Source organism: Schistosoma mansoni, chromosome W (genome assembly GCF_000237925.1).
Source record: "Schistosoma mansoni strain Puerto Rico chromosome W, complete genome".
NCBI lineage: Eukaryota > Metazoa > Platyhelminthes > Trematoda > Strigeidida > Schistosomatidae > Schistosoma > Schistosoma mansoni.
In genome coordinates, this window is record NC_031502.1 from 2,454,499 (window position 1) to 2,479,318 (window position 24,820).

Here is a 24,820-nt window from a genome sequence, read left to right on the forward strand (position 1 = left end):
GATATTTTTTGTTATTAATTTTGTTGAAAGACATTTCACATCAATTATTTACTTAGTGTAAACCGTAGTAATAGTTTCTGTCATAGTTTTTATTGAAACGTGCGTTAAAAGCAATGACATGATAGATTTATTCATGTGGTATTTACTATTTACAATCAATGAATAATCGTCAACTAAGATTTACATAAAAATAAATTTGTTTACTAACGTCCTGGAATGACTAATTAGTGAATACTTAATTGAAATAGCCAAATAGTACTGAGCTTTAAAACCCTCGGTTAACTAGACTGTGGAAGACGAAATCGTAGTTATTCACGTAGAAACTAATTGATCGAGATATTATGAGTATTAATTATTCATTAGTAAACATAATTTAGGTGATTAAATACTCAGTAAATATGTTTCAGTCTGGTCCCTGTTAGCTTTCATTAATACAGTTAAATCCTAGTAACATTAACTAGACTGACAGATATACTTCGATGAATAATAATGCCCTGGTACGGCCGAAAATGGGGAGAGTCCGCTCTCTCTCTCGAAATGCTCTCACATGGCCACACGTATATAGCCTCTGTCAGGGAAGTCCTACTCACTGCCTTCTCGTGGCAGGGGTGCTGTTTACGAAAGTGAGAGGACGAAAAGCGAATGTCCGGCGCTTTAACCGGGTTGGTGGACACGAAAAGTCCACCTAGGGGAGTTGGAAAACCCTCATTCCAAACTAATGGTGCATATGGGCTCCAGTATCCTGAGGGAACAAATGGCGTATGAATCAATCGTTGGTCACCGGCTACCATGGGAATGCATCTCCTCACGATGCTCCACTGCCTTGTGGATCAGACCTTTAGGTCAAAGGCTCCGTGTGTGGCCCCCTAAGAAAACCACCTGCTTCAGTTTGGGCACCTTGGCAGTATCACAGCCCTCACACAAATCAAATGAGATTTGTGCGACGCATATGTATCTGGTGCTTCCTTGTACCAATATTTATGTGTTTAAATAAATAATAAATAAATAATTAAATTAATCACCAATTATTTAGTAGTTGGTATACATATTCGGCTATTGTAAACTATTAATCGTTTCTTAATCATTAACTAAACTATAACTCCTGTCAGTTATTCATAAATAACATAGAGTCGTGGATAAATTTGCATAAATTCATAATGACATACTTTACATTACCACAGCGACAAGGTATTAATAAGATAAATGGCAAATTAGTTAAAATACTAAAAGTATTAGTGATAAGAAAATAACTATACGTAGAGAATTTAGCTTAAAAAGAATGGAGAAAATTGAGAAATAAAAAATTAGTTATGACTTTTCAAAACACCAAATTTGAACGTTTATACATAGATGAAACGCTACTTCATTTATATCATTGTAAATTGTTTACACAGTCTGATCACATAAAGTTTCTGACCATAGATTATCATTATCGCTTGAAATTCAAACAATAAAATTTCACTTCCCGATATGGTTTAGTGAAACAATCAATGGCATTGATGCAGTGTTGAAGTTTAATTTATCCTTAGCCTTTTTCTAACATTCTCTATGCTAACGAAACAGTAGTATCTTTGATTATAAAAGTTGGATGAAATATTTCTAAATTTTATGATTGCACTTAAGTTATCTGTTAACAATCATTAAATCTGATCAATGAGATTGGTCAACACATGACGCTGATGACTACTTAGTGATGAATTAATTTTAAATATGTAAGTCCTACAGGATGTTGGTTTCAACCTTTCAATCTTTCACTTTTTACACGTATGCGGGACATTAATTTACCTTAGATGAATATCTACATTAGATTCCCTTATTTATTTATTTAAACACATAAATATTGGTACAAGAAAGCACCAGATAAATATGCGCCTCACAAATCTCATTCGATTTGTGTGAGGGCTGTGATACTGCCCAGGTGCCCAAACTGAAGCAGGTGGTTTTCTTAGGGGGCCACGCACGGAGCCTTTGACCTATAGGTCTAATCCACAAGGCAGTGGAGCATCGTGAGGAGATGCATTCCCATGGTAGCCGGTGACCAACGATTGATTCATACGCCATTTGTTCCCTCAGGATACTGGAGCCCATATGCACCATTAGTTTGGAATGAGGGTTTTCCAACTCCCCTAGGTGGACTTTTCGTGTCCACCAACCCGGTTAAAGCACCGGACATTCGCTTTTCGTCCTCTCACTTTCGTAAACAGCACCCCCGCCACGAGAAGGCAGTGAGTAGGACTTCCCTGATAGAGGCAATATACGTGTGGCCATATGAGAGCATTTCGAGAGGGAGAGCAGACTCTCCCCACTCTCGGCCGTACCAGGGCATTCGGGGGCATTAGATTCCCTCCCAGTGTCTATTTTACAGGACTTCAACAAAACCCAGATCAAGAACACGAGATTAGCCTGACTAGAACGTCAATATATTTCCACATCAAAACCCGACACAATCCAAACACAAGGAACAGTCAATCAATAATAATCAGGATATGGGAGTACATAACACATAAAACCTGTCACACTATCTACATGTCTGACTCAGCAAAACAACCAATCATTATCATTCTCGCCCACACATCAATCATAGAATGTGAAATTTGGGTGGCATGGGTTCAAAACCCATTGGTAGTATCAGTTTCATCAGTACTACAGATACACCTTGGTAACCAGTCCCAACTATCAGGAAACCTAGATCTAAGTTTTCCTGTTGGACTACCTCAAACTATCTAACAACCGCGAAACCTTTATGAGAGATATACCTATTATTCGTCATCGGAGGACACTAAGGGTCCACCTAAGGGGGTCGGAGAACCCTGACTCTAAACCAGTGATGCACATGGGCTCTAGTATCCTGAAGGAACAAACAGCATATAAACCTACTGTGGGTCACCGGCTACCATGGGACTGCATCTCGTTACGTTGCCCCACTGCCTTGTGGATTAGACCTTTAGGTCGAAAGTTCTGGGTGTGACCCCTTAGAGTAAAATCGCTTGCGACTTCGCGAAAAGTCCCGCTTATAATCACTTCGTTTCTTCTGTCTCCTTACAACTCGTTGAAGCCCGTCGATCTAATCCGGGTGGCCTCGAGTTTGACCACGGACGACGACTGTTACGTAATGAAATTGGGCAAGGCTTGCGTAAGGACTTAGAAGCCTGGTGATCGGAGCGTGCCAATGAGTTGGAAGCAGCAGCTGCATCTGGTAACTGCAGGAAGCTCTTTCAACTCATCCGAGCCACTGGCAGCTAGAAGTCTGTGAAGATAACGGAATACCAATCACCAACATATATCGACATCTTGGACGATAGGCAGGGTTTTTCGAAGAGCTGTTCAGCCGTTTTTCTGTCCTGGTGACATCAGTCAGACTGTCCGACCCTACATGGTCTGTGACGACAGATCCAGGAAAGAACTCCAACTCCCTAAACGCTACAATTCGTCAGGTCCAGATGATTTACCTCCAGCCCTTTTTAAAGATGGTGATGACTTTCTGGTTAAGGAACTGTCTGAGTTGTTTACAAAGGTCTGGCAGTTAGAGGGTGTTCCAACTTCATGGAATGAGTCAATAGTTGTTCCTATCTTTTAAAAGGGTGCACGTCGTTTCTGTTACTGGTATCGAGGAACAATTCTACTCCCGGTCGAGTCCAAACCACTGGCTTCCTTCATGCTTCGTAAATTGTTCAAGACCCGAAAAAAATTGACTCGCGAGGAGCAGGCCGATTTTCGTTCTGGTCGATGTATTGATCACATCTTCACTCTCCACTGAATGTTAGAACACCGTCATACTTGTCATAGGCCAAGAATCGTAGTGTTCCTTGATATCAGAGCCGCCTTCGATTCATTGGACAAGACTGTTCTCTGGGATTGTCTATTGAAGAAAGGTGTGTCTGAGACGTTTAATAACATCTTCAAAGCCCTATATACATACACATCATGCAGAGTGAAGGCACACAACCAGATCTCTACATTGTATTACTCAAGCTATCGATGATGTTATGGAGACAGCTCTGATGGATGTAAGTAATGGTAGTGTGGATCCGTTGCCTAGAGAAAGACTTCTCGACCTTTAGTATGCAGATGATATTGTCTTACTGTGCGATGGTACCCAAGCTATGCAATCCACACTTAATCAGTTGGAAATTAGTGTCCATAGGTATGGTATGTGCTTTGCACCTTCCAAATGCAAAGTACCTTTACAAGACTGACAGGACCCTGATCCTGCACTCACCCTGGGTAGTGAGAAGATTGAAGTAGTTGAGAAGTTCGTGTATCTAGGTAGCTGCATAAGTGCTGGTAGTGGCGTGAGTGATGAGGTCAATTCACGTATAGTGAAAGTCAGAGCGGCCTATGCCAGTCTGGACCATCTTTGACTCTTTCGTGATGTTAGTCTGGCTGTAAACGGTTGGATCTACAACGCGTCGGTGAGAGCAGTTCTGCTCTATGCTTGTGAAACCTGGCCTCTCCGAGTTGAGGATGTTGGACGACTCTCTGTGTTCGATCATCGTTGTCTCCGAAGGATTGCTGACACCTAGTGGCAATACTATGTTAGTAATGCAGAGTTTCGGCAATGAAAGCTCGGGCACAGCAACGACAATCCAATTAGTGTCACCATCCTGAAACATCGACTACGGTGGCTTGGACGTGTTTTATAAATGTCGTTCCGGTGAATTCCACATCGTGCATTATTTCCCGATGCCGGGACTAGTTGGAAAAGGTGAAGAAATAGTAAGTGCATGACATTGTGTCGTGGTATGAAAGAAATCTGTACAGGAATGGTATTTATTGATCCTTAACGACTCCTTCATTATGATGTTACAAATGGTGCAACACTGGCTTGAGACGTTATCAGAAATGACTCAGTGGCCATCCTCCAGTAACTTTCTCTTACTTTCTTTATAAAAAATCGACATAACTTCCTTAACTGGAAAATTTTTTTACGGTTGTACCTTTGCTAACCGAACTGTCTCTCCCATTATTATTATCTCACCATCATACACTAATTTCTGTTCGTTATTGTCCTTCTTTTCCTTATACACACTTTATATTCTCTATCTCTTCACAACCTCATTGTTATTGTGTGGTGCATATGTATTTGGTGCCTCTTCGTACCAATATTTATGTGTTCAATTAAAAAAGTCTCATATATTGTACATATGTCCTGATACAGAGTAGCATTATTACTACTATCAGTAGTATAATAGTTGTTGATTTACTTAAGAAGCTCATATATTTTCTGGCTTTTGGCATACTTTTGTAATCTATTTTTGTTATCATACGGGTATTTACGATGCGGTAGATAATCTCAGGTGTTATTGATCTATCATTGACATACATTCTATGGTTTGTCAAGATTTGGCACAGTAGTATTTGATTGGATTTCAGTACATACGTTTCTGTGGTGTTTTTGATTGTCCACCCACTGATTTTGTGCATAAATCATCATCGTTAATAAAATCTGGTGGATATATCGACCAACAGTTAGCAGTAAAATGTATGGTTTTTTTCATTTATCGATGAGTTATTAGTTAATTAGCCTGTAACTGTGTTTCTATCATTGCTACAACTCATCTGTAGTCTTGTCAAACTGCATTCGTCATATTTCACCATTTTATAGCAAATAAATTATGAAAGTCTCATATTGTTGTTACGATTAGAAAATTGTTTGTAAGTATTGCAACTCTTAAACATGCACTTTTTAAGTTAGATGCTATAACCAATTATTTATGACCTTATGTGTTGGTATCATTCACAACTGATTATATTGATTCAAATATTTCATTTTCACTTTGAGAAGCGTTAGGGTTTTTGCCTATACATATTCAAGTTCGTAACTTGTTTTCCAGTTACCTGTTATCCATTGTTCTAACTACTTTGTAGATGGATTCTACCTTTTAAAAAGAATCCAGTTTATTAATCACTTACAATTCTCCGTATTTAACCTCAGAACTTTAGGTGCCTACTCTCTATCTGTATCAAGTTCAATGAACTAGAGTGTTCAGTCAATTATATGTCAAGTTTAAGGTGTCTTGTCGCAAGCTCGAACCCCGTCATATCTACCTCTGTTTTTTCTTTCGGATAATATCACCGTCTCTCATATTTCGAGCATGAATTGGTGCCAAATAAACTAATATGTATCTGGCAATGAGTTACTGATGGTTGAACAGTTATACGCAATGTAGAATCTGACACTTGTAACCAAGAAAACTAAAGGTTCTTCCAAAAATACACATATTCCGTCACATAATTATTTTTTAATGTGTATTTCAATGGTGTTATGAATTACTAGCAAAGCATACAATGCTAGAATGACACTAGATTAGTTGATTAGTTTGTTTTTAAAGTGTTCATTTCTATTGATCAAATAATAATTTTTCTTGTAAAATAATATAAGTGAACAGACAATACAATTTGACCTCTATTACCCATATTTATATATGAATGATTATCTATTGTGTGTTTGTATGCTTCTGTCAGAGCGACCCGTATTTCTCTTATCAACAGTTACAATTATTTTATTCATTACAAAATGTAGCTAATACAACTTTAATTTTAGAATAGCATAATATCACAATTGATTGATCACTGGGTGGTGATCAATCCCATTGTGATTAGATCTCAGTCCTACAGGAGGTCGGTCACGGCCCGAATAGCTCAGTGGTAACGTCTCTGACTGTGAAGCTGAGTGACACGGGATCGAATCCGCCAGGGAGCATCAGTTCCCTCAAGATTACAGGTACACCTTGCTGACGAGTGCCAAGTAGCACGAAACCCGGGTCCAGGGTTTCCTGTTGACCACCTCCAACCACCATGTTACCTTAATAGCATAATATGTTTAAATATGTATATTAGTTATAGAAGGCGGTATTTTAGGCATCCCAAGCTTTTTGTTATTGCTTAGAATTTTAAACTGATTGTAATTAAAACCTAGTCTGACAAAGTTTTGTCCAATTCTTAAATTCTTAAAATTATTTTTCAGCCTGTTTAATTAGTGGCCATAAGCCGACATACCTGAAAGTTTTCACAGTTAAACAATATTTATTGTTGTGTCAAGTTTGTTTCACGCCTGCTATTTAATCTATAGCTTAGTATCTCTAACTCGGTCAATTACACCTCCTCTTGGTTGTTTATTCTCAAGCTTTTCTCTATGTGGTCCCTTGAGTCCAAAAGTTAGCAATCAGCTTCTATCATATATTTCAAACATACATGGTTTATGCACAGGCATACCGATGAAATGGAGAACAGCAACTGTACATAAAAAAGTCAAAAGTAGCCGTGATTAGGGAAGTCTGTGAGTAATAGATTGGCAATAAATTAGGAATAATAAATCGTGTGACAGTAGTTTATGGGTTAACTGTAAGGTTATGATAAACGGATTACATAGAGATGGTAATCTAGTTAATAATAAGAAAATATATAATAACAATCCATAAATAATAATAATCCATAACATTTTACTGTTTCATATATCAAGAGACAATATTTCATAATACTGAAGTGTCCACACTTCTTATTAGATACGAAAAAGTTATTATCTGATATCTAGGAGAAAAGAAAGTACAAGGACTAGTGAAAAGAATAAACTTAAACGCTATCAAAGTTGTTCGGGCTATTAAAAATTCTCGTAGAACTATGGGCGGTTATTTCATTATCAATAACCTGGTAGGAAACCAGTTTAGTTATCATTAGTCTTTTTGACTTTTGGATTTGATATGTACGAGCTTTTTGTAGGCTTTCATTTCTCGAGAATCGTTTCCCTAATGTTTAAGTCCAGTCGCGTGCACAGAGGATTCTTGAGTCGGGACAGTATGTGCTATTTTTAGTATAGACTTTTTCTTCGTGTTGTTTAAAAGTAGCATACCTTAAAATGCTAATTATCCGTAGAAAAGACTTCACTGATTCTATATACCGACACATGGAACATTATGACTTACATCGTATTTGAAATTCTTACTACTATTTAACTAACCTTCTGATATGCTTGAACTAAATCGATTCCGCGGTAACGAACGAAAGCCAATGACACAATGACACGATAAGCTATTCTAATCTGTTGTTGCAGGCCCCGCTAACTAGATGAAGAAGTCCAAGGCAAGTAGGGGAATATATGTATTCTGTAAGCAGCCGAGTACAAGCAATCAAATAAGGGAAAAAGTCAGGCGCATTTATACAGCAACAAATTGTCCTTGAGCATCATTAGTAAATAGCATACATAAAGAAACAATGGACCAATAGCGTTTAAGATAGTTTACAAGTGGGAAATATGACGTGAAGTTAAAAAGAACGCCTTTGGCGCGAAAACAGCTAAATTCAAATTTCCAAAATAAAATTACAAAACTAAGCCATTTACCAAGTAAGTTCTGGGGATTTGACATCCTCAACACCTTCCAACTATTATAGAACTTCAATGAGCAAGTTTTCCAGTTTTTCAGATTAATTTTTATCACAGATAAGTTCAGTTATGATGACAAAACTCTCTAATTCGGTCAAAATAAAGTTATGAGTTTTGATTATTCAAATCCTATCGAAGCCTAAGTTTTTTTCACATACACTTGAGCTTTCCCCTTTACGCAACTATTATAGTTATAGAAAATCGTATATAGTTAGTACAGTTTATATTATCTATCAAATACATCTTCCAAGTACACACGATTTCGTTATTACTTCTGAATTTAAAACTGTGTGATGTATAATACGATGCAAACAGGTATAAAGCTTTGGGTCCTAAAATTCTTGTTTTCAAACTGTCGTCGTCCAATAATTATCAAAATGCTGTCTTTTAACTTCACTTAGTATTGTTTGTTTGAATCTTCCCATTGATGTTTAGGACTGCAACTGATCAGTTTCTAACGCGATGGCGTTTGAAGCGAAAGGTACTGGATGTGAGTCCCAGAGTGAACATCAACTCTGAGATGCAGGTACATCCAGCTGACGAGTCCCAAATGGGGGAGAAACGCGCCTCCTGGATTCCACTGCTAGCTACTATCCATCTTTGCATACTGTCTTTTATTTTCACTCAGATGAATGGTGAAACTTTACAATAGATTAAAATAACAAAAATACAAATTTTTGGATCTTTTTTTGAAAACGTGTTTATTGTTCACTTTTCCTCTCTGTCACACAGACAACTCATTTTGTGATACTTTATCCCATAATTACTCCATTCAGGGCTCTGTTAAAAAACAAAATTTCATTTATGTGGTCAAATTATGTTCACTTAGTGCGTATATCACAGTAACAGCGAAATTAACTGAGCATAATTTTTCATGATATAAAAATTTAAGTTAGAATATGTTATTTTTCAGTGTAGTTGTACGACTGGATATTGATTTGCTTAGTCATTAAGTGTTATCTCTTCAAACGTTTATCATATCAGCATTAATTGAAATCATGAATTTATCAATGTTAGACCACCAATGAAACCCGGAAGCACTGGACGGCCGTCTCGTTCTAGTATGGAACTCCTCAGCAGTGAGTATTCACGATCCTGGGTTCGAGTCCTGCGCACGAGATCGTGTATGCGCACTGCTTCATGTAAAAATATCTTAACAAGTATATATTTGACCAGATTGTTCGAAATGGATTGTGCAAATACATCACATTATTCTGATAACCTTCGTCTTCTCATTGCATTACCGAAAATTATCAAAAAGACCAATTGTTTTGAATATGTATTTGAAGATGATGTATTTGAGTTATATTAGCCAATCGCGAGGAGTAGTTTCTGAACTACAGTTATTTAATATAGGAAGAAATATTTTTTTTCTACGGATGGATTTCATATTACTTAGACGTTATGTAAATACCTCACAATTTTTTAATTACTGGTTTTTTCGACTCACATAAATGCAACCGATATTATACCAACTAATAAACTTGTCGTGTTGACGTTTAACCGTAGCGGCTATTTGATAAAGTATACATTCATTCCTAACTTTTGACTTTGTAACTGCTCAAATAGTTAATAATCTCTTCTCATTAACCATAATTCACTTCACATAAAAGTTCAGAGTTATCATTTGTAAATTGGCTCCCTACATTTCCAAAACTTTTTATTCAGTCTATTACTTGATAAACAATAATCACTTCAGTTTAAATGGATAACCTGAGGTTAAAACTTGAAATTCAGCCAAATCTTTTTATGTTACTTGACATTCGTTAATTGGCTACCGAAATACCTTAGGAATTGTTAGGTTCTAACTACTGAGATTTCCATCCTTTTTTGTTATATTTTTTAGCTACTTATATATTGATCAGTAGTAGAAATGGATTTAGTGACAATGTATTTATGGTGATTCCTTATAATTCCAATGCTTGTCTTTTGTGGATATGATTGATTAACTAAATTATATTCATATAAATATAACTCTTTTGCGTTGTATTTCTTGCTTTAATTCCATAACTAGCTTCCCAGAATTAATTATTTTCACTGTCAAAAGTTTCAACATTTTACTATGACAAGAACAAGAAATTAATGTTTTCTTGTTATTTGTTTGTCTTGATATTTTAAATAGGTTGCACTTCTGAAACCCTTCACATTTTAGCACACTTTTATTATGTCTGATGTTCAAAGTACTCGGTTCTTTATTAGATATTATTAGGTTCAAATCCCAACTCCTTTTTACTTCGTTCATGGAAAAACCTGTAAAATCACTAGTCTTCACATATTGTGTTTAGAGGAGTGTAACTGGATCAATTCTTTATAAATGATTTGTTTTTTCTGTATAAAAAGTGACACAGTTTATATGTAATTCTGTGGAACAAAAGTTAGTCTTAAGTTGGCATTATGGAAAAGCACAAACTGTGATAGTAATAATAATGATTAATACCTGCTAGATAAGTTACATGGTCGCACGAAAAAGCATACTACTAATTGCTAGTTCATAACTTGGTGTCAAGTAAAATATTATTTTCACAAAAACGAAACAATCCTCTCACTATTGAATTACAGACTACGGAAATGAACTATGGTATAAGACGACGAATTAATCTCTGCATATAACAGATATGTTTCATTTTTAAAAAAATCACACACACGCAGAAACATTGTCGATACGGAATTAAATCTATTATTTAACACCGATTCCCCTAACGCTAAGGGTACATCTTACTAATGAGTTTTAAATTGCACAAAATTTAGACTCAAGGTTTCCTGTCGACTACCTGTAATCACCTAATACTGTCAGAATAAATTCATTTCTCATTTTATTTAATATTCTATCTATAGTTTAGACTTCTCGCTTGAATGACTTTTTATTATTATATAAATTAGTACATTCGTTGATATTTCTAACGAATGATCCGAATTTCATTCATATTTCCATAGGTCGTTAAGGAAAAATGCTTTTATTGTTAAAACATTTCAACAAATTGTTCACATGACATAAATCAATATAGAATAATATTAAAATTTTATGATGATAAGTTTTGACATTAAGTAAGATTTGAATCTTAGTATGTGTGTCATAATATGTGAACTTATCAAAGTTAATTTGAGAATTTCGGGCGAGACTATAATTTATGGACGAACCAATCAGATTTAGGACAACAGGTCTTGGATTTTGACGCGAAATCCATTCATCCATTTCGCCTAACCACTTGCCGGCATTTTAACTTATGTCAGATCATGATGAAAAACCTAAATTTAATTCCTAACCTTAACCCTCAATTGTAAATCATAAGCCTTATTCTTCAAACTGCTTCATAATCTTCATTTGGCCCCTGTAAGTAGATGGACGTTCTCAAGGTCACTTTAACGTCGCTCAAAGGTTGTCCATAAATCATAGTTTCACCGAATTTTGTTTTTTTTTTAATTTATCCACAGACTATTTTTATATTTTGACAACTGAGTTGAGATTGTTTCAATCGCCAATCAGTTGACGAAATCTCAAATTCTAGTAAGTGCGATTGGAGAGGGGAATTCGTGATGCGTGTATCGTCCTATTTCGGATTCGTTATCCGAATATTCTCGCTTTATAGTTTTAACGTTCATATTGTGATTCTACACCACTATGTACCACTTTAAACGTCATGGTAAAAAGCGCATCTTTGACCTCATTGTTAGTTACAATTAAACTTTATTAAAACATGTGTTTAAATGGCACTCATGAATTGAACCATTTTGGATTTACATGACCCAGCCATAAGCATTATAACCCAAACTATCACTGATAGTAACAAGAAATACCTACTCATCTATGGCCGAAACATAAAATCCAGACAGAATATCAGCCGTCCAAGAAGTATATACAGGTGTCCCTCAACATAATAGTAATTTCTTACCGTAGGCAGGCTTTGTACGTCCGTCTTATAGACGGGGATTACTTACGCCTGTTACTCCTCGTAAAGGAGCATAGGCCGTCCTGTCCTGGACAATCCTTTCAAGTCGCTGTTCAAACTTTTCATGTCTGCTTCCAATTATGCGCAACGTGTTCGGCCTTCCTCTTTTCCGTTCCCTTTCAGAATTACAAACGGAAATACTCCATACTTAATCATAAATGCAGCCCCCCCCCCACAAGATCATAACACAGTTAACCTGCCTGTATCAAAAAGTTGTCGGTGAATATGTATCAGTAGAATAACTAGAGGAGAAGAATAGTGAATCGGGGACGAGATATACGGAGTCGTATTCCCATTTGGTCGTGAAGCTTAGCGTAGTTTATGTCGTTAGAGGGATATGCACTCGACCTCGTTTGTTACCAAACCGTAATAAGGTGTAGTAACAATATCAATACATATGACGCGGACAAAAACGTACACTGACTTCTCATATTATTAATATTATCAATTGCAATACAGTAGCAAATGTCACCCATCAATTCAGTTATCATATGATTTCTGGATTAGTTTTATCCCACATAAACTCCACGTATGTGAACTCGAATACACTAGTAGCTGATCGACGCTACTTACTCTACTGAGGCTTATTAGAACATCTTCATATTTCATGGTCCTTTATTCTCACATTGGGTCGGCACCACAGACCAATTCCCGTTATATTCTACCTTACTTATTTTCACGATTTATTCCGCTATCATACCCATAAACGATTTATTACTGTTTTCACGGTGTTTGAAAGCGCTCATGCAAACGTGTCACTTCATCATTCAGACAGTCACGACACATATACATGTTAATTTTCTGTACACTGATTACCTTGATCATAATTGCATGCTAACATTACCATTTTTGTTCGGAAATATATGACATGTGATAGCCATATATCCACAAAAATGAACGATTATGATTATGCCATTGATGTGATAAATGATCCAGAACAAAATAAAGATGATCGATCCTAGCAAAAAGCTTACTAGAAATAAAGGTATCCACAGACATAATAGATGATATCGAAATGGAAAATGTGTGGTGTGATAACATAAAAATGACCTCGACGACGTGAATAAGTGTAATAATAAGGTAAAAATGACATGAAAAAGAATGAACCGAACTCACTTCAAGGCGGGGAAATTTTACTTTACTGAATAGTGAAAATAGTTCAATGAGTTTCGAATGTCGTAGCGTGAATGCAATGTCCATAAAATTACAATTTGATAAGTGAATAATAAGATTGCGTAAATGTCATATTTTAATGTCAACACGAACGGCAATAACAATTCCGTGTTAGGTGGTAGTGTGACAGTCATGTAATAACGAGACTATGACGATTATTTGAATCATTATGGAACAATCCGCCTGATGGATCAGTGAGAAGAGGTGACAAGAGGACTAATTGTCGATAAGATAATACGACTTAAGTATGTCCATGTCGCTTCTGTACCGGCTTCGATGGATGCGTTGGACTAGAGATTGAGTGGCTCGTCGATTATATCAGACACGTCTTCGTGGCAACTTCATGACTAGTAACCAAGTATTTATAGATCGCCGAACGGATGAAATTATAGTACTGACCATATAATTTTAAATGAATCAAAAGACCCTTAATCTATAAACCTACCCTACGACCCGAGAAAAACATGCAATACACCTATAAATTTGTGGTCAAGAGAAAAATGTCAGTACTGATAACCACCCTCAAATCACTTATTCAAATAATACCAGTGCCAATAAACAATCCTTATAAAAGCACCAAGAATCCCAACAAAAATGTTAACCAAACATAAAGCTATAAGATTAAAAAAAGATCAGAATATTACGAGATAATTAATATTTAAACGTTAAAAACACGCAGTTCGGGCATTTCTATTCGAAGAATTTGTTATCGAGCTTTACTCACCTCTGGTACCCCTCGTGGAGAAGCATAAGATGCCCATTGGCACTCTTCACCAAACTCTGTCCTGGACAATCCTTTCCAGTTGTTATTCATCCTTCTCATATCTACTTCCCGGAGTTATGTGTTCTTCGGCCTTCCTATTTTCCGCTTCCCTTCACCATTCCAAGGTAGGGCTTGCCTGGTGATGCAGTTTGGTGATTTCCGTAATGTGTATCCTATCCATTTTCAACGTCTTTTCCTGATTTCCTCTTCAGCTGGAAGCTAGTTTGTCCTCTCCCACAGTAGGCCGTTGCTGATGGTATCCGGTCAGTGAATGTTGAGTATTTTGCGTAGACAACTGTTTATAAATACTTCTCGATGATGTTTGTGGAACTTTTCCCTCTTCAGCTCCGTACAGTAGGAGTGTCTTGACGTTCGTATTGAAGATTCTCACTTTGAAGTTAGTTGACAGTTGTTTTGAGTTCCATATGTTCTTCAATTGTAGAAATGCTGCCCTTGCTTTGCCAATCCTCGCCTTTGCATTTGCATCAGATCCTCCTTGTTCATCGATGATGCTGTCCATGTACATGAAAGATTCTACATCTTTTGGATGCTTCAGAAACGAATCCAACCAATTTAATTTTTCAGTATCAATAACCGGAAAAGATATGAATCGTTAAATAAAAGGTCTTCACTGATCTTCTTACTGTTTATCTAACTGATCAGATAATATATATAACCATTTTCTTCGAATTTGTTCTATTAATTGTCGATATTTTCATAAGTAGTAGTATGTTTGTGTCATGTTTTAAATCTTTTAAATAAAGGCAAAGAAATTCAATGTTTTACATGTGCTATAACATTATAATTCGTAATGTTTCATTGCATATCTTTTTGGTTTTAATTTTTATTACTTATATATGTATTTATCTGTTAGTATTTGTCAACGATGTATACGTAAAATGGATCATCATTGTCCATGGGTAAACAATTGTGTCGGTGAAGGAAATCAAAAATACTTTGTTTTATTCGCTGTAAGTAATCATATTGAGTATTTGTATTTCTTTGATTGTTCAATTGTTAAATGATAAGTTTTGTTGATTGTCTTTTTTCCCCGTCGCCACTGATACGTCTTACTGATTGAAAGCTATATTCGGATCCTAAGCTAGTCTTGTACTCCCAAGCTAGAACTACACAGCGACTTGAACACGAGAGAAAAGGCACAAAATATGCAGGAAGCACTTTACTCCAAAGGTTCATTAATGTACAGAAAATATAGGGTTTTTATAGTATTTTAGAAGTCCTTGGGTATTCTCGAAAATTCTAGAATACTACTAAGCATAGTAGCAGTGTAGTAATCAGCCAATCAGAAGCTCTGCATATGACTTTTCATTTTCGCGATGTTCCCAGCAAAACTTCTAATCAAGCGGTGATTGGATAAAATGCTTCTTAATGTTTCCTGAGCTTGTCATGTCTATTGCGAGAAATTTGCAGGATCATCCAAACATTAAATTAACTACTATTATTATTGTATGATCTTATATTTTTATTGAAAATTAATTATAAGCCGAATAAAATGTTTCTGATTCACATTTTTTCTAACTTGGTTCTTTGCTACGTAATGGGGGTTGTTAACCCCATACCCAATAATCCTCATTTATCTGAGCTTGAAATGGTCAGTAACACTAGAAGGACTCCAGGCAGAGTTTAGATAAAATTTACACAATTTCTTTTCCTCGAAATTTCACTTACTTTTTTTCTCTCATTAAAAACGGACTAAAGAGTACTTCTTAAGATATGTATATATAGCTATATTTTTTTTAAATCTATTTTCAGTTACTGTTAATTTATTACTAACCTATCACTCAGTTCTCTTCCAATTATAACGTAATTATGTCCTTATTGTAATTTCTTAATCATGTTATGTAGTCAGGATTTTATTTTAAATTGTTATGAGTTTGTGTCATAATTGAATTAAGCACAATAAAGAGTTGGTCTGTTTTCTACCTTCGTCTTCTATTTGACCATCGTGTTAAACGTAGTTCAAGGACCAATAAGTGTCAATATCGTGCTTGTTGTTCATTGGTTAATATGTTAAACTGGTATATGAAAAGTCACCGGTCCTATTGACAAGAGAGAGGTTATACACCTGTCTTCCTACTACGTGAAGTCCAGAAAATAACCTGTTGTTTTTCTTCCTACATAACTAATTCATTACGTGAAAGTATCTAAAAATTGTTCGTGAAACTTCAAGAATCAGAATAACAAATATAATCACTAATCATAATACTGTAGTGCATACCGAATTATTTTTTTTTTCTGACTGATATTGTTGGCCGTGAAATCAATTTTAAACGGTAATTATTCGGGTTGTTAATATTCGTTAATTACGAGCTTATTAAAGCTGTATTTTACATGGTAATTGAGTGAGTGAAATAGCTATTTTAATGATTACACTTATCAACACTCACCTCTGCCAGGGTAGTCCTGCTCACTGCCTTCTCGTGGCGGGGGTGTTGTTTACGAAGTTGAGAGGACGAAAAGTGAATGTCCGGCGCTTTAACCGGTTTGGTGGACACGAAAAGTCCACCTAGGGGAGTTGGAAAACCCTGATTCCAAACCAATGGTGCACATGGGCTCCAGTATCCTGAGGGAACAAATGGCGCACGAATCAATCGTTGATCACCGGCTACCATGGGAATGCATCTCCTCACGATGCTCCACTGCCTTGTGGATCAGATCTTTAGGTCAAAGGCTCCGGGTGTGGGCCCCTAAGAAAACCACCTGCTTCAGTTTGGGCACCTTGGCAGTATCACAGCCCTCAAGCAAATTGAATGAGATTTGTGAGGCGCATATGTATCTGGTGCTTCCTTGTACCAATATTTATGTGTTTAAATAAAATAATAATAAATAAAACACTCACTTAACACAATAATATCTAATGTTTATAATATGTGAACCGGCATAGTTGCTTACGGTGTGGATAGCTTTTCATTATCGGAAAATTCATCATCTTTATGTTCTACATCAATGTAGGTTAACACTTGAATATACAATCTTGATAGATTTCACAGTATACAAGCGAATCGAGTTCGTTCTTTTACTGAAAAGTTTATTCAATCAATTGTAAAGATTATTGTTTGTTTCAAGTCTCATTTTAACAATTAACACTGATCTAAAGAATGTTGATCAATTGATAACGCTAAATAATAATATGTTATGACTAAGGTATATTTGTTAACGAAATTAAATATAATTTATAAGAAGTTTTGTCTACTTCAGAGCGAATAGTTTCACAGTATTTTGGCGCCGACTTGATGTAAGACATTAATAGGAATAATATTCCTATTTAAATCTCATTGATTCTTACTTCCACTAAACATTTCAATTAAATAAATACTTATAAATAGACTAAACAAACGATCATTCAGGAAGAAGCATCTACGGTTTCTTATTTTAAAATATTTATGAATGGACCAAACCAAAGATAAATATTATGTAACTTTCACCTTATAACTGCTTAATGGTATCCAAAGGTTATCAAGTTTTCCAATACATTTAAGACTTTGAATATTTTCACAGTTGAATTCACGAGTCGATGTAAACTAGACCACCACTAAAAAACCTGAAAGCATTGAACAGCCGTTTCGTCCTAGTATCGGACTACTTAGCAGTGCGCATCCACGACCCCGCACATGAGACTCGAACCTAGGACCTTCGATCTCGCGTGTAAACGCTTAATTTCTAGACCACTGAGCCGGCGTCCAACGGTGTTAATATCTAACTTCAATCGATTTATGATCTTGTGTAACCCCTTAAATCGACTTGTGTATTCAACTGTGAAAATACTACAATCTCCACAAGTCCCCATACTTGAAATATTTTTGAATAATTTTATCTATTTGTTTTTTGATTGAACTCATATCTGGCTTAATGAAGTGAAAATAACAAAATAGGATCGCCATTAATTCATCATCAGTTGTTATTCTTTTTTTTCCGTTCTCTTACTTTTCAGTTTTATATTTGTCTTATGTCATTTACTGCTATTGGAATGTGTATTTATTTCCTTTTACAATGTTTGGGTTCCGATTGGGATGGTAAGTTATAATATTAGTAGCAATAGTGGTAGTATTTAACAATTTCACACAGTGTATGTTTCTTTCTAATGTTTTCATTTCAGTATTCTTATTAAACAAGAATGTCAGTGTTATTAATGTTATTAGTGTCTAACTTCAACCAACCTACGATATTGAGCAACCATTCAATAATGTCTTCAGTGAGTTGATATCTCCTAACAGACCTGGTTGAACTCAACTGGGGTCACCGCTTCTCACTAGAACTCCGGGAAATACTTCATGAAGCCAGTCACTAGTGAGCACATGATCGTTATCAGAAGGGGTTTGTGGAGATTTTAGTGATTTTATAGAGTTGAGACAAGGGTCAATTGAAGCTAGACCACTATGGAAAACCTGGAAGACATTGACTCCGTTGGATACCGGCTCAGTGGTCTATCGGTTAAGTGCTATGGCACGAGACTGGTAGGTCCTGGGTTCGAATCTCGCGGGGCGGGATCGTGGATGCGCACTGCTGAGGAGTCTAATAATAGGACGAAACGGCCGTCCAGTGCTTCTAGGTTTTTCATGGTGGTCTAGCTTCAATTGACTCATGATCTCAATTCTATAAAATGTATTAGTTAAATTTTTAGAGGTGATTTATTGAAAGGGATTTGTTATAGAATCAGATCCTAAGTAGGTTACTCAATCAAACTCCCTTATTTGCAATTATATTTACCAGATGCCTCACAAAAATAATAGAACATGGCCTTGGTAACTTCTTTATAATGGCTGGAAAGCGTTTCACTCAATCAGCTCCCGATGAAAACCTCTTAAAATCTTCTAAAGAAATGAAGAATTATGCGTCATACTTGTATTGAACAATTATCTATTTTTTTAATCGAGTTCGATATATTCTCAGAACCGTCTATAAAGCCAGAGTCACCCATAAATACTATTATCTTCTGTACAGAAACTACCCTTGAAAGTGAAGTTTCTTGTCTTATTCGTACCTTTCGAGGAACTAGTAAACAATTCGGAAGTCATTATCAAAAGTTCGAGTACTAGGTGGATCGAATTTAGTTCAATCAGAACTGAATTAATAACAATAATCAGTATGGGGATTTGTGGATATTGTTACATCTCAGTTGAATTCACGAGTCGATCTAAGCTAGACGACCATTAAAAAACCCGGAAACACTGGACAGCCGTTTTGTCCTAGTATGGAACTCATCAGAAATATCGACCCGGTGGTCTAGTAGTTAGGCGTTTGCACGCGAAATCGAAGACCCTTAGTTCGAGTCTCGAGTGAGGAGTCGTGAATACGCATTGCTGAAGATTCCCATCCTAGGACGGAACGGCCGTCCAATGATTCGAGGTTTTCAATGGTGGTCTAGCTTACATCGATTTGTGAATTCAACTATGAAAATGACAATAATATTAACAGTCAAAATTACGATGAAATAAACTTCATTCATCAAAACAGTGCATCAATCAACAGAAGACAGTTAATCAAACCTTTACAAAAAACCAACACAGATGTATAACAAACATTTTTTTAAAAATTCACTTAGTATTGTTTGTTTAAATCTTCCTATTGATGTTTAGCACTGCAACTGGTCAGTCTCTAATTAGCATATGTGCATACTGTGTGTATTGCCTCGATATAGCCTAAATTCATATGCACTGTAAGCAAAGATGAATAGTGCCTAGCAGTGGAATCCGGGACGCGCGTTTCATCCTATCTTTGCTTACAATGCTTGTGAATCTAGGCTATATCGATGCGATACGCTCAGTATGCACATATACCAATTAGAGACTGACCAGTCGCAGTGCTAAACATCAATGTGAAGATTCAAACAAACAATACTAAGTAAATTTCAACTTCACCCCATTGCACAAGCAAGCGGCTATCAGGATTCAGTAGTTAAGTGGATAACGTGATGGTGTTTGAAGCGGAAGGTACTGGGTCCAAGTTCAAGAGTGAGCATCAATTTTGGGATGCAGGTACATCCAGCTGACGAATCCCAAAATAGGGCGAAACGCGCATTGTCCTGGATTCCACTGCTAGTCACTATCCATCTTTGCTTACAAACATTCTTTTGTTTACATAACCAATAGTCAATTGATATGTATATATATTTATCCACTTATAATATCAATCAATATTCATCTAATCAAATAAATAAAAAATCTCATTTTTATTCCTATTCCCATTTATAGTTTACAAAATATAATAGTTAATGGGTATTATATTTATTAACATTTATGAAAATGTTATCATCCTATACATATGACTACAGAACACAAGTAAAGAACTATTTTATAACATTTTACAAAATTATCCATTGTATAGATTGACTTGTATCTGTGTAAATAATAGTTTAACTTTCAGAATTACTGGTAGAGGCAGTCTAAATTTTGTTTAGTTGAAATCCTGACATTAGAAAGGTCTATTTATGGATTAACGAATTGCTTCTTCCATCTATTGTTTATTCATTATATCAATCTCATTTAACCTTCTGATAAACTTGTTTGAAAACTTTGTAGCAAAATATCAATAAAACAATCATGAAGTGATGGATTGTTGATTTAAAGTTTGTTGATAATTACAGGTAACATTATCAGAGTCTATGAGATAATCATTGATTATCTTTAGTGATATGGTTGAAAATCTGTTGTGGTTACATTTATTCTCCATCGTTTTCTGTCATTTATTTCAGACATATTGTTCTCTTGTTTTATTTATTCTCTTCAAACAATATTCTTTAAATGAATCAGTTGATTAATAGCTAGCAAGCGAATCTAGAACGTGTTTCGTCGCACTCTGGGTTTGTCCACTGGATATACCCGCTACCTATATCAAACAGCTCTTACAAATAAATTAAAATACTCCTATTGTACAGCTCAGTAGCTATCGGGACTCAATATCTGAATGAATAATGAGTTTGAGGCACGAATCTTGGTGTGAATATCAAAATTCTGGTACAGGCAGAACCAACCGACGAGCCCCTTACAGGACGAAACGCGCTCCCTAGGTTCCAATACTGGTTGCTTTCCAACTGTGCTTCAAATGCTTGTAACTTCTGAGTAATATTGAAACAATCCGTGCAGTATGCAAACATGCCAAAAAATACTGACCAAGTGTACCTCCCAACATCAATGGGAAGATTCAAGCAACCATTTCAAATGAATTAAGGTGCTTATTTTCTATGTTTAATATTTTTTACGATTATGGACTTTTTAATTTCTGTCATATCCATTTTCGTAATTTCATTTGGTGTGCTGATATGTTATAAAAATTCCTTGACGATTGATAAAATGAAAGTTCCTACCGTAGTCCCCAGGTTTTCAGTGATGGCTGACTTGTTTATCATATGCTGAAAATATTTTCATCTAGTATTCATTGTTGCTAAATCGATTTGTGCGGACATGTTTCTTTATTTTTTCAATTTTCTTTCAGTCTGTCAACAAAACCAAATTTTCAATATACTAGGCAATTTTAGTTCATTAGCATGCAGTGCATTTGCCCTAGGATTGATATGTGAATCCTTGATGTTCGGTATTTTTACTTTAGTTATGTGCATCAGTCAATTGTGTGCGATTTCAAATGATGAAACAGTAAGTTATATGCACCTGTTCTCTTGTATTAATAATCTCAGTTTTCATGAAACTCTCCGTTCAATTTAATGTTTTTGTCTCTTTTCAAATTAATACTGATAATGTTATGTAGATAGACAATGATAGCTTCACAGCTGAACTGTCCGACTCAGAGAACGCGAATCCACTACAAGAGGTTCATTTAATAACTAGATTTTTAAGTCACATCGTATAAGGTTGCTTAGAGATACTGACCAACTGTTGTTTCTAAAGCCTACCACTCACTAAATCCAACATGTGGCTTCATAACCATTATGGATATCTTTCAACATCATATATGAAGTATAGCTAATCTGCTAATTCTCGTATCAGTTAAAGGCAGGAGAGCTTAAATTAATGAACATTTAAACGCTCTCACTTTCTTCCGATTCTCTCCTTTTTATGTAGGTCGACATAACATGTTCATAGTATATGCAATCTAACTGTATTCAGTGTTTATTAAAATATGTCATGTAATCCATTATTATTTGCTTGAATGAAAATGAACAGTTGCTAGCAGTTTGTAGACGTATCAATCTCGCATTCACGATATTTATGTGAATATTACAAAAAATTCCGTCAGAGAATTTAGCTTATTTTTGTACTCATAGTCTTTCAAACTGCACTAATATCATTCAATCAGTCCTAAGTAGTATCTTAAATCCAAGAGCTTATATGGTAGTTCAATCAATGTTTTCACTGTATCTTGTAAGTACAAACAATCTTCATTTACACTTTTAGTGAAGTGACAAATAGCCTTTATTCTATATTCGTCTTTTATTTCGTTTGTAATGGTCGGTACTTACTATTCACTTTGATCAGTTTCAATTAAGATAATGTGTTTGACAAATAAAATTCCATAAAAGTACTGCCTAAAAGGATGTCAATTATGTACATATTCGATCAGTTCATTAAAACTAATAATGAGCTGTGTAATAATTCGCTTGGTATTAGATACAATTCACTAGTACAAGTTATAAATGTTATGTCCTATAGCCTGCCAATTGTCACGTGATAACATCGCCAGTCAGAACACTGAATTATCCGACTTTGGCCCTGTGCCAAACCAATAACGCGTTAACCGGTAAGAGCAGCCAAGAGTCAACTCTGAGTCTTTAATGGTTCTTCTTGCCTTGCCTTATTTGTTTGAGTCCAGAACACAATCTCGGCTGCTACATGTATTTCAGACATACTCAGTTTATATCACAAGCAAATCAGAACGCATAATACCATAAAATAAAAAATAACAATAATACAAGATCAAGCCAAAAGTGGCTGTGATTGTGAGAGGCTGTAACTAATAGATCGGGAATAAGTTAGGAATGGTAAATGGTATCGCAGTAGCCAATAGGTCAAACGAAAGATATATATATACATATATATATATATATATTACAGTGTTTCGATTCTTTTGATGTTCATCTTTTTAAATTCAACTGTCTGCCCTGTTATGTTGTTTGGTAACTTGGTCTAACATGTATGTGTCATCCCTAATGTTGATCATGGCTGGTGATTTATCAAATCCATTTCTTGCCAAAGATGAAACAAACAACGTTATTGTTTTGTCAGTTTTATCAATCAAAATTTTCATTTTATAGTAAGTATCTTGATAAAAGCCATCAACCGTGATGGCAATATTTCACAACTTAAATAAATATCAACCTTATATATATATATATTATATATATATAGGGCGAAAGTATAATCTATGGACGAACAAATGAAACTAAGGATAGAATATCTTGGATTTTGGCTCAAAATCCATTAGTCCATATAGTTAAATAGAATTTTGGGATCATAGCTGATATCAATTTGTGATGAAAACCCTTTCTCTAAATCCAAATCCTAATTCCTCATATTAATTATTAACCCTCTTTTTACCCTGGTTAGTTGTATCAGGATCATTTTAGCATCTCTCGAGTATCCTTCATAAATTATGGTCTCACCTGTATAATGCTTATAACTAACAGTTTGTGTTCAATGCACCTTTTTAATTATCCTTCTTTTCTCCATCTTTTTTCTTAAAAAAAGGGCATTGAAAACATTAAAAAAGAAGAGTCATCATGGGAGAAACAATCAGCCAGAAAAAATTTTATCAAAGCTTTTGGTGCACCATTTTCATGGCGATGGTTTAGTCCATTCTCATCACCTTCATTTGTTCCGACAATACTACCAGGACTTCCAGACGATGTCAATTTAACTAATATGATATATTTAGCTGAACAAAATGCAACTCGACAAAATAAAAATGAATTTCAGTCAGATTTTAATCAAATTGGATATATTGTTTGAAGGATAATTTTTTTCTTCTTTCGTTTCTTTCTGTTTTCTATAATCTTATCACAGTTCATTGTAAGAAAAAAACGATGAGTTCACTTTTAATCTTTGTATAATATAGTACTTGCAGAACTACCTTCATATGATCGGAATATCTTCCTTGGGTGTACACCTTAAAATTATTGGAGTCTTCGTGGTGTTACTTGTTTGTTGATAGGGTTATGTAAATAAAACTATTGATCTTTATTGAATGATGTCATCAAGGTCTATCTCATGTTTAAGGATAGAAGATACTGAAAGATGATCACAACACTATAGATTTTGTCAGACCATACTTTTAAGATTTATGGCATAACAAAATGATAGTTTATCTGAATAAGATAAATTAATAAGCAGTAATGACGTAGATAGAGATACAAAAATTATATGAATAGATACCTATATTTGAGATGAAGAATTTGAAATAGATATATGTGTACTGGTGACTAAAGCACGTTGCTTACCCGCTACTTAAAATCCACACAGTTGATTCGACAGGTTTGTGAAGCAGTCTTATACATCCATTCTTCATTAATTTCAATATAACTTCAGTTAGTACCATTTAGTCAATCATTACCAATATTAAGATGTCGCAAGATTACGTATCGGTTCC

At 35.4% G+C, this 24,820-nt stretch overlaps 1 protein-coding gene across 1 annotated transcript in view; it reads left to right on the forward strand.

Moving 5' to 3' along the window:
• Smp_038340 (putative palmitoyltransferase ZDHHC) overlaps positions 1-24,417 on the forward strand; it is a 36,650-nt gene extending 12,233 nt beyond the window's left edge. Inside the window, exons 4-7 of the mRNA XM_018799914.1 lie at positions 15,138-15,234; positions 18,216-18,297; positions 21,716-21,873; positions 23,923-24,417. Of these exons, the coding sequence (XP_018653780.1) occupies positions 15,138-15,234; positions 18,216-18,297; positions 21,716-21,873; positions 23,923-24,183 (598 nt within the window). The 3' untranslated portion in view covers positions 24,184-24,417. The remainder of the gene's footprint in view (positions 1-15,137; positions 15,235-18,215; positions 18,298-21,715; positions 21,874-23,922) is intronic.
• Positions 24,418-24,820: the final 403 nt, after the last annotated feature.